This window comes from Propithecus coquereli, unplaced genomic scaffold (genome assembly GCF_000956105.1).
Source record: "Propithecus coquereli isolate 6110/MARCELLA unplaced genomic scaffold, Pcoq_1.0 Scaffold158, whole genome shotgun sequence".
In the NCBI taxonomy this organism is placed as follows: Eukaryota; Metazoa; Chordata; class Mammalia; order Primates; family Indriidae; genus Propithecus; species Propithecus coquereli.
The window spans coordinates 2,005,452-2,015,730 of record NW_012140302.1 but is presented as its reverse complement, the minus strand read 5'-3'; the positions used below and the strand labels follow the sequence as shown (position 1 = coordinate 2,015,730).

Genomic DNA, 10,279 nt, shown 5'->3' with positions numbered 1-10,279 from the left:
TAGTCTCTTATGAAAAAAATTTTACATTTTTAGTAAAAGTTTTTGAAAACATGAAATTGACTAGAAAATTAATATATACTACCTAATGAATATTTAAAATCTCTCTTTGTATGTTATTTTTAGGAGGAGGGAAGTGGGTTGAAGAATGTACAAGTAGTAACCAACATGAAGACCTTATATTGACTTCTTATAGTGTTAGATATCACTTGAACACACCTTTTTTTTTTTTTAAACAAAAATGTAACTGGAACTTAGGTTGTAATCTGTAAATAAACCTTGGATTTATGAGTTAGCAGTTCAGTTAACTGCATTGTAGTAGATGTGAGTCATTTTATTTCATGTTTCCTGATTTTTAAATTTTTATTTTACTTACAGCCAAAATGACTTGTGATTACACAAAGAAGTATGTAGAACAAATAAACACATAGAGTTGGCAGAGGAGGCAGGGATGAATGAGAGAATAAAGAAAAGACTTAAGGAAATAGAAAGGGAAAAGAAAGGGGGTGGTTTGAAGGGTGCCTTATCTAGGGCTTATTTGGTTTCATTTTTTAAAGACTGATAGCTGATCCGTGCTGCACACTTGCATCCCCTTTGTCTCTGCTTTCATTAAAGCCACATGGAATATCTCTGGAGTGTCAATGTAATGTGACAGTAAGTAGTATAAACAAATGTATAGTCACTTAACAGTTCACTTAACAGATTTTACTAAATGCTTGCTGAGGATAGGTTCTGTTTTAGACCTAGGAATATGGGAAGGAAGGGTAGAGGTGGGGAATGGGCTGAGAAAGCATCTTAGAAAAAGTGAAACATAAATTGAAATCTGAAGAATGAGTGGAAAATAGCTTTGTAAAGCAGAGAGAGGAGTAATACGATCTCAGGAGGAGAAGAGAGTCCATAAAGACAAAGGACCTCAAAAGCCGTATCAGGTACTTGACTTGATCCTAAACCTAATGGGAAGCTGAATGACATGATCAGGTTGGCATTTTGCAAAAATCACTCTGGTAGTAAAGTTGGAAATGGATTGCAGAGGGGCAAGTCTAGTGGGGACGCCAGTTAGGGCATTGTTGCACTAATCCTGGTGATGGGAGTGAGGAGTTTGGACTAGGGTAGTGGAGGTAGTGGCTGTGGAGAAAGAAATGGATGGACTCTGGAGATATTTAGGAAGCCTAACAGATAAGACATGATGATTGATTGGATGTTGGGGTGAGGAAGAAAGATTTTCAGGTTTTCTGGTGTGGATACCCAGGTAGAGCTAAAATAGGGAAATGGGGAGAATAACAGATTTTGGTGTGGGGGGTGGGCAAGATCATGAGTTCAGTTTTGAATGTATTGAGTTGGTGCCTATGAGATATCTAAGTGTAATTGTAACAAGTAATTGGACATAAGGGCTTAGAGGGTCAGAGAAAAGTAGCCTTTGTTTTTAGTAGGGAGAGCAAAAGGAAAAGGACTTATAGAGAGAGGTTGATCAGGGAAAGAAGGCATAATTGATAGAACAAGTCTCTTTTGGACTGACATTCATAAAAGAGTGGTATATAGACTCATTTATCAAGCAGTGAGAAACATAACTATTGTATTGACTGTTCATGTACGCTGCATGCTCTTCCTATGGACAAACTGACATGGGAATCCATATCACACATTTGAGCAAAGCATTAGAAAAGACTTCAGATGAGCTCAGTGGCTGGTGTCTTATATAATGATTTCTTATAGTCAGTTTCCTGTACTGTCTATAGAAGGTTGCTTTAGGGCTCAGTTTGAGGAGGGGGCTTGTTTCATTCTAATTTTACTTGAAAGTAGAATTCTAAAATAGTTGGTGTTCTAATAGGTTAAATTTCTAATATACAGTAGTGAGTGTTATAAACAAAATGTAATACTATTTTATTATTATTATTTTTGTACCTAAAAGAAAGTGGGATACGTTTGTTCAAATTAGCAGTTTATTGGCATTTAAAACTATTTTTTTCTTTTTTCTTTTTTAAAGAAATGGCTGCAAGCAACTGACCTCACTAGAGAAGTGTACCAGCATTTAGCCCACTATGTACCCAAAATCTACTGCAGGGGTCCCAACCCTTTTCCACAGAAAGAAGACATGCTGGCACAGCATGTTTTGTTAGGACCGATGGAATGGTACCTTTGTGGTGAAGATCCTGCATTTGGATTTCCAAAACTTGAACAGGCAAACAAACCTTCTCATCTTTGTGGTCGCGTTTTTAAAGTAGGAGAGCCTACCTACTCTTGCAGGTAAAATATTATAATTTTCTTTCTAAAAGCCTCTTGTTTTTACTTGACCTCTTTTTTCCACCCGAAATCTTCTGAAATATATATATGAAAAAGTCCGTACCAAATACATACCATTTAGTAAATGATTATAAAGTGAACATTCATGTAGTTGTTTTCCAGATCAAGAAATAGATTGTCAGCAGCGTTCTATAAGCCCACTGTGTGACTGTTTGCTTTCTTTCTCCTTCATAATTAACTGCTATTTTGACTCTTGCAATAATCATATTCTTTTCTTGATATTTTTTTTCGTTACAGTGATTCTTTTTGATGTGCATATTGTCCCAAATTTGCCTAGTGGGAGCCCCATCACACTCTCTTCTTTGTCCTTTTCACGTGCCTTCATTAGCTTTTGCGTTCTTCTTTCCTTTCTGACACAAAAAGATGTCCACAGCTCACTTTGTACTCTGACCCATATGTAGAATCAGCCATTTCTCCAGGGATTTTCTTTTCAGTTGGGAATGGTAGTTAGAAAGCAAGACCTGGGTGCTATATATATTTATTCCTACTGGAAATCCTATTTTTTCCTTGGTAAAAATTGAGTATACAAGAGTAAAAGATGGAGAATGAAGTGCCCTGTCCCCTTTTTGACTATCCATTCCTATTTCCCAGAATTAATCATTGTTAACATATTCTCATGTATCCTTCTGGAAATTTTGTTTGCATGCATAGGCCAATATGTTAATATATGGGTATCTTAAACATACATCTAATCACACATACATACAAATGGGAATGTGTTACTTAAACTGGGCTGAATTTTCTTTTCTCTATTTAACAAAAGCTTGGCATCTTTTCATGTCAGCTTAGTAGCTACATAACATTTCATTGTGTGAATGTCCTGTTGATGGAGGCGTTAACTTTTTTTTTCCCTTGAAACTTTTTCCTACAAAATTTAAATTTGATAAGGTACTTTTGGTTAAAGCCTCCGCCTGTCTACGGTAGTTTTTCTTTATCAGCATAGTTAGAATATCAATAGAGATCATTTTATATATCGAAAGACTATTAGGTCTAGTTTTTTCTTTGTCATTACAAAAACCTCTGAGTATTTTATTGATGGTTGGAGCAATAGATATAGAACCTCATGATTTACAGGTAGGAAATTGAGACTAAGTTGTTCCAGTAATGTCTTTTGTACCAAAAGGATCTAGTTCCAAATCATGCATTTGTATGTCTTGTTTTTTTTATCTGCAGTGTGGAACATTTTCTCAGTTTTTCTGTGATTTTCATGATCTTGACACTTTTGAAGATTACGGACCAATTATTTTGTAATTGTTCCTCAGTTTGGGTTTGTCTGATACTCATGATTAGATTCAAGTTGCATCTGTGGCAGGATTAGTGCAGAAGTCATGTGTTTCAACTCTATCATGTGGCATATGATTTTCATTTGTTCTGTAACTAGTCATTCTTTTTCCTAATCAATAAGTATTTTGTGGGGAAGTACGTTGAGACTATTAAATAGCCTCTCCCTTATCCAAGTTTTTATTTTATTTATGTATATTAGTATCTATTCCTGGAGTCACATTATTCTCATGCTCAAACTGTCCTAGATTTGGCTCGCAGGAGGCGCTTTAAGCAGTCTTTATTCTTTTTCATATCCCCATCATTCTTTGAACACTTCCTTTCATTCTGGCACAACAAGATATCCCAGGTACATCTTGGACTTTTCTCTGCCCTGGCCTTGAGATCAACCATTTTGCCAAAGAGCTTCTATATTTATTTTATATGTATCTATATAAACACATTGAAATAGATACTAAAAATCACACATTTGTAGTGATCTCTCTAGTTCCAATCTAATACCATAGGTTTTTTTTCTACTTTTATTCCTTTGCATTTTTGTAACTCTCTTCTCTTACAGGAGGAGACTTGATTCTCATTATCTTCAAGATACAGACTTATTTGATCATTCCCATGTTTGCAACCATTCTTTTGGTTAAAGAAATCAAAGTTTAGAAATATAATTTTTTCGAGGAGTCTGGTCCAAAAGTGGGCCCTAGTAGGATCTTCGGATATGAAATCTCTCCCCCTACCTCAGGTTACTTTTCTGCCCAAGTCCACTTCTGGTTATAACAGGATAACTGGTACTGAACCAGCTCCTCCCCCACTGTACACATTTGTAAAACCGGATGAAATGTATGAGGACAACCATGCAATTCACTGCAACAGGCAGTGAACAATAGGCAGTCAATACTGCAATAACTAAGGGAAGGGAAATTCATGAAGTGAGCCCCAGGACGGCTCAGGTACCACTCTGAGCCTCAGTTTCCTCAAGGATATTGATTATCTCAGAGGTTTCTGGAAGGATTAAACATGATCACACATAAAATGATTAATATTAAATCTGATGCCTAGAAGGTGCTCAATAAACATAAAACCATGCATTTATGGTTATGGTAGTGACTTTCATTGGGTAAAATAAATGTGGGACTTCCACTTCAACAGCGAATTGGGGGTAATACTCTTAATATGACGGTTATCTGAAATTGGCTAACCTTGAGGTTAAGGTCACAATCTTTCACAAGACTGTCCTCACTTCACTTGCAGCTGCAAGTTTGGAGATCCCCAGGGCTACCCCCATTTCTGATCAGCTGGCTACAAATTCAGACATCTCCATAAACTACATTAGGGTGGATAATTCATTCACTAGAAAAACTCAGAGAACTCAGAAGAAAGCTATATAGTCACCCTTGGTATCCAAGGGGGTATCAATTCCAAGACCCCCGTCAGATACCAAAATCCACGATGCTCACATCCTTTTGATAAAATGGTGTAGTATTTGCTTATAACCTACACACATCCTCCCATATACTTTAAATCATCTCTAGATAACTTATAACACCTAATATGATGTAAATGCTATGTAAATAGTTGTTATACTGTATTGTTAGGGAATAATGACAAGAAAAAAGTCTGCATATTCAGTATGGATGCAGCTATCCATTTTTTTTCACAAGTATTTTCAGTCTGCAGTTGGTTGAATCTATTGAGGTGGAACCCACAGATATGGAGGGCCAACTGTACTTACAATTAAAGTTTTATTGTAGCAGAAGGGTACAAATCAGACCTAGTCAAAGGGAAGAGACACATAAGACAGGAGTTGCAAATGGGAGGTTTTCCATTGTCCTCAGGGACACATTACTCTCCTGGCACATTTTGATGTATGACAGCATACACAATATTGCCAACAGGGAAGATCACCCAAGTTTTAATGTCCAGAGTTTTTATTCGGGTCTCATTATGTAGGAATGATTGATGAAATCAATGCCCACATGATTTGATCTTCGGTTCTCCTTTCCTTCCCAGAGACTGGGCTGGTATTACGTGGCTCAAAGCACAAATCGTCTAATCATACCACTCAGCCCCCACTTTGTCATTTCTTTAGCCTAAACTATCAGATGTGGGGTGTGGGTGGGGATAACAGAGACACCCCTATCACATAATAATTCCAAGGGTTTACAAATGACCTCCCAAGAACCAGGGACAATGACCAGCCAAATTATTTGTTAGTGTTGTAAGAGGGTAAATGAGATCCTTTGTGAAGTGCTTTACACAATACTTGGTACATAGTAACCTCATAGTAAATGCTGGGTGCTGAGGATGAATATCTCATGTTAAAAGTAGGTGTTCCCATGAAACCCAGTGCCCTGGTAAAATGACATAGAGTCTGTCATTTGGAAAGATGAAATATGGTTATTGGAATTATGGGGAAGTTTCTAAACTAAACCCATCAAGGTGACTGATGTCTGTAGTGTGGAGGGTTTCTTTAACTAGAAAAAATGATACTGAGGAGTTTTTTAGTACTTAGGCAAAGGATTTGTGAAGGGAATAGGTTAGTTTTCCTGTGGAGAGTTATTTGTTCATAGTTTCTAAAATTGTGGAGATTACAAATTATTTTTCTGTAGTCTCTGTGATGTCAGAAAAAGCTATCTGTGTTTTCAGACAGCTACTTTTTATGATATTTGTACTGTGATCTCTGTTAAGAAAAGAGTAGTCAAACCGCAGTTGTTATTCATTACTAAATAGAAGTGGTTTTACAGTACAAAAATCTTAGAAACAAGTCTTAGTGTCAATTCTGATCCTAACTCTGTGTATTTTGACATTTCATAACCATTAAGCAAAATAAAATCATAGAATATGAAATCATACTTTAGTGTGTGGCTTAAATTTTGAGTTTAACACTTCTGTTAGATATAGAGAACTGATATTTAGTTACACTGTTTTCTTTGCATAGTTGAGAACATTCTTTTTTAATATTTAAAAACTTAACTGTGTGAATGTTATAGATAACCAGAAGTTGGGGTGGGGGATTATGCTGCCATCAGGAATATTTTTATCCTCTGTTTCCAGACAGTACTTTATGATATTTTATTATAAACTGTTAAACAATTTTGCTTAGTTTTAATTTTTTTGTTTTCACTCTGATTTTTTTATTGGTACCTAATAATTGTACACATTATGGGGTACATATGATATTTTAATACATACATGCAATGTGTAATGCTCAAATCAGGATAATTAAGATATTCCTCACCTGAAACAGTTCTCATTTCTTTGTATTGGGATGTTTTAACTCTGATTCTGTTGGTTATGACAGAAGAGGTTATGCTAAAAATAACAAACAACCCTAAAATCTCAAAGACTTTAAATACCAAGATATATTTATTACTCAGACTATGTGACCAATTCAGATGAGTGGGGCGATGAGTAGAGGGTTCTGCTCAGGTAGTTTCTTCACACCACCATCTTATGTCTCCATAAGCTTAGCATAATGCTTTCAGAGTTCTCCACAACAAGGGCAGAGTAGAGCTGGAGGGTCTTGCCCGGCAAATAAATGCTCTGGCTCGGAATTGATGACCTTGCCCACATCCCATTAGCCAAAACTAGTCATAAGGCCTCTGTCCAGCTACAAAACAGATCAGGAAAGCATAAGTCTCTCCTGTCTGTCCGGAAGAGATGCAAACTTGGATGTGGATGAGCACTAGAAGTGTCTTTAGCAATGATTTTTTACGGTTTTTTGGGGTTATTTTTTCTACCTGAGTTGTTAGGATAAAATGAGGTAATGTATTAATATATAAAAACACATATGGAACTATAAAGTATATATGTATGAGTTTTTTAAAACCAATGCTCTTCTTCAGATGCTGAACCATGAGTAATATCTTAGGCAAAGGGGTGTAGATAGTTCCATTCCTTTTCTGTCTGGAAATAATAAAACTCTAACATGGAAGACCTTATTTACAGTAAGAAGAGTTGTTTAGTTTCTTGCTTTTTAAAAAACTTGAAGTCTTGATCTCTTTTCAGCAGGATTGCATTTTAAAGCTGTTTCTTCGTAACACGAATAGTCCAGAGACTGAAATCAATGTTGTGTTAGTTTTAAAGATGCTAGTTATTTCTAATTATGGACAATAAGACATGAATGAAATTATATATTGTAATTGTGGCTTATTTTTTTCATGTAACAATTTGTCTTGGAGATCTTTCCGTGTCAGTACATATAAATCTACCTGATTCTTTAAAAGTGCTGTGTTTCCACAGTAAGGATAGACCATACATAATTTATTTGATTGACCTATTAATGAAATTAGAAATTTCATTAGAATTTCTAGGTTTTTTTTTTTCTATAGCAAACAGTGCTGCAAAGAACACCCTATGTGTGTTTGTATACATCTCTGTGTACGCCTTTCAAGATTTTTCAAGGTAGAATTCTAGAAGTAGAATTTTAATGCTGTATGTTATTACTGTGACCTTCAATATAACTGACTTTCCCTTGTCTACACTGCTCTCTCTGACCTGGGAAAATGACAGGGAATGAGCAGTTGATATCCTAGATAATTGGGATTTCTGTGGTTGTCTAAAATAAGTTGTATATTCTTGGTTTGGAGATTTGTGATCATTTTTATTTATTCTCTACCAATTTGGTGCAGGATCAAACATAAGTACATAGTAGGCTATATGTCAACTTTATATGTAAGCTGCCTTTGCCTAGATGTTAGGAAAAAGTAGAACCAGAAACACTTTGGGGTAATCCATTCAAGTAAGAAACTCAAATTTATATTACCAAAATTTTTTTCTTGGTACCCTATTTGAGTTTTGGGGTGTTTTTTTTTTTTTTTTGGTAAGGGAAAATTTACATGTGTCAAAAGGCACACATCTTAATTGTACATTTTTGACAGCAGTTAGCCTCACATAACTCAGACACTATCAAGATAGAGAACATTTCCATCTGAGTAGAAATTTCCCTGTTATCAGCTCCAGCCCCCAGGTGACCACTATGCTGATATTTTCACCTTAAATTAATTCATCTTGTTCTAGAACTTATAAAAATAAAATCGTACTCTTTTTTGTGCCTGGCTTCTTTCACTCAGCATGATCTCTATCAGATTTATCCATGATGTTGTTAGAAGTTGACTCCATTTTTATTACTGAATATATTCCATTGTATTTATGTACCACAGCTGCCCACAATCCATTGTCCTGTTGTTGAACATTTGGGTTGTTGTTAGTGTTTTAGCTATTGTGAATAAAGCTTCTATGACCTTTTTCTTTTTTAAATATGCAACACATTAAAATAATAGGCATTATTCTGTACTTAGCCACATTTTTATGTGTTATACATACCAAATAACAGAAATCCTACACTATTAAAAATCTACAGCTTCTTATGACAAATTTTTGGAATATTAAGACACCGTAAGATAAGCCTTCAAGACTGTAATCTAATATAGTGAACACCCTTACCTGACAGATTAGTTGTAGGCTATTACCATTTTTATACAAGTCTTTTTGTGAACATGTGTTTTAATTTGGCTTGGATAAATCCCTAGGAGTGGGGTTTCTGGGTCAAAGGGCAGGTATATGTTGAACTTCATAAGACACTGCCAAACCTTTTTCCAAAATGATTTTACATTCTCACCTGTGATGTATTAATGTGAAAGTTCCTGTTGCTCCATATCCTTACCAACAGTTGATATTGTCAGTCTTTTTAATTTAGGCATTCTATATAGTGGTATCTCATATGGTCTTAATTTTCCTTAATGATGCTGGTGCAATTTTATATGTGCTTATTGCTCATTAATCTAACTTCTGTGGTGAAGTTATTGTTCATGTCTTTGTCCATTTTTTATTGGATTGTTTATTTACTATTGAGTTTTGCAGTTCTTTATAATATTCTGGATACAAGTCCAAACATGTCAGACATGTTTTGTAACTATTTTCTCACATTCTGTGACTTATATGGTTTCTTTTGATGGCAGAAGTTTTTAATTTTGATGAAGTCCAATTTACCAATTTTTTTCTTTTATGATTATTGTTCCTGTGTCCAAGAAATCTCTGCCTTCTCTCAGATGGCAAAAATATTCTCCCTGTTTTCTTCTGTAAACTTTGAAATTTTATGTCTGGATTTATGATCTGTCTCAAACTAGTTTTTTTAACATGGCCCGAGGTAGGGGTTAAGCTTTCATTTCTTTATATGTGGATACCCAGTTGTTCCAGCACCATTTGTTACTCTCCCCATCGAATTGCTTTGTTACCTTGTCAAAAATCATTTGACCATATAGTGTGAGTCTATTTCTGAACACTATAATCTAGACCATTCATTGATATGGCTATTCTATGCCAAAAACCGCATTACCTTGATTACTGTAGCTTTATAGTCAGTCTTGAACTGGCTAGTTAAGTCTTCCATATTTGTTCCTTTAGTTTTGTTTGTTTTGTCTACTTCATGTCCTTGGCATTTTATAGATTTCAGAATTTGTCAATTTTTATTTTTAAGAAAGGCCGCTGGGATTATGATTAGGATTGCATGAATCTGTAGATCAATTTTGGACAAATTGACATTTTAACAATACTGAGTTTTCTAATCCATGAATATGTTATATCTCTCCATTTATTAAGGTCTTCTTTTTAAACCTCTTTTAGCAATGTCTTAGAATTTTTATGTAGACATTGTACATACCTTTTTTATATTTATTACTAAGTATTTTATGGTGGTATTATAAAT

General features: G+C 35.1%; 1 protein-coding gene across 1 annotated transcript in view; it reads left to right on the top strand.

Annotated features, from left to right (window-relative positions):
• Positions 1-10,279, top strand: part of UBR2 (ubiquitin protein ligase E3 component n-recognin 2) — a 195,953-nt gene that overhangs the window by 9,860 nt on the left and 175,814 nt on the right. The window contains 1 exon segment of the mRNA XM_012640800.1: positions 1,982-2,241. Coding sequence (XP_012496254.1) covers positions 1,982-2,241 — 260 coding nt within the window.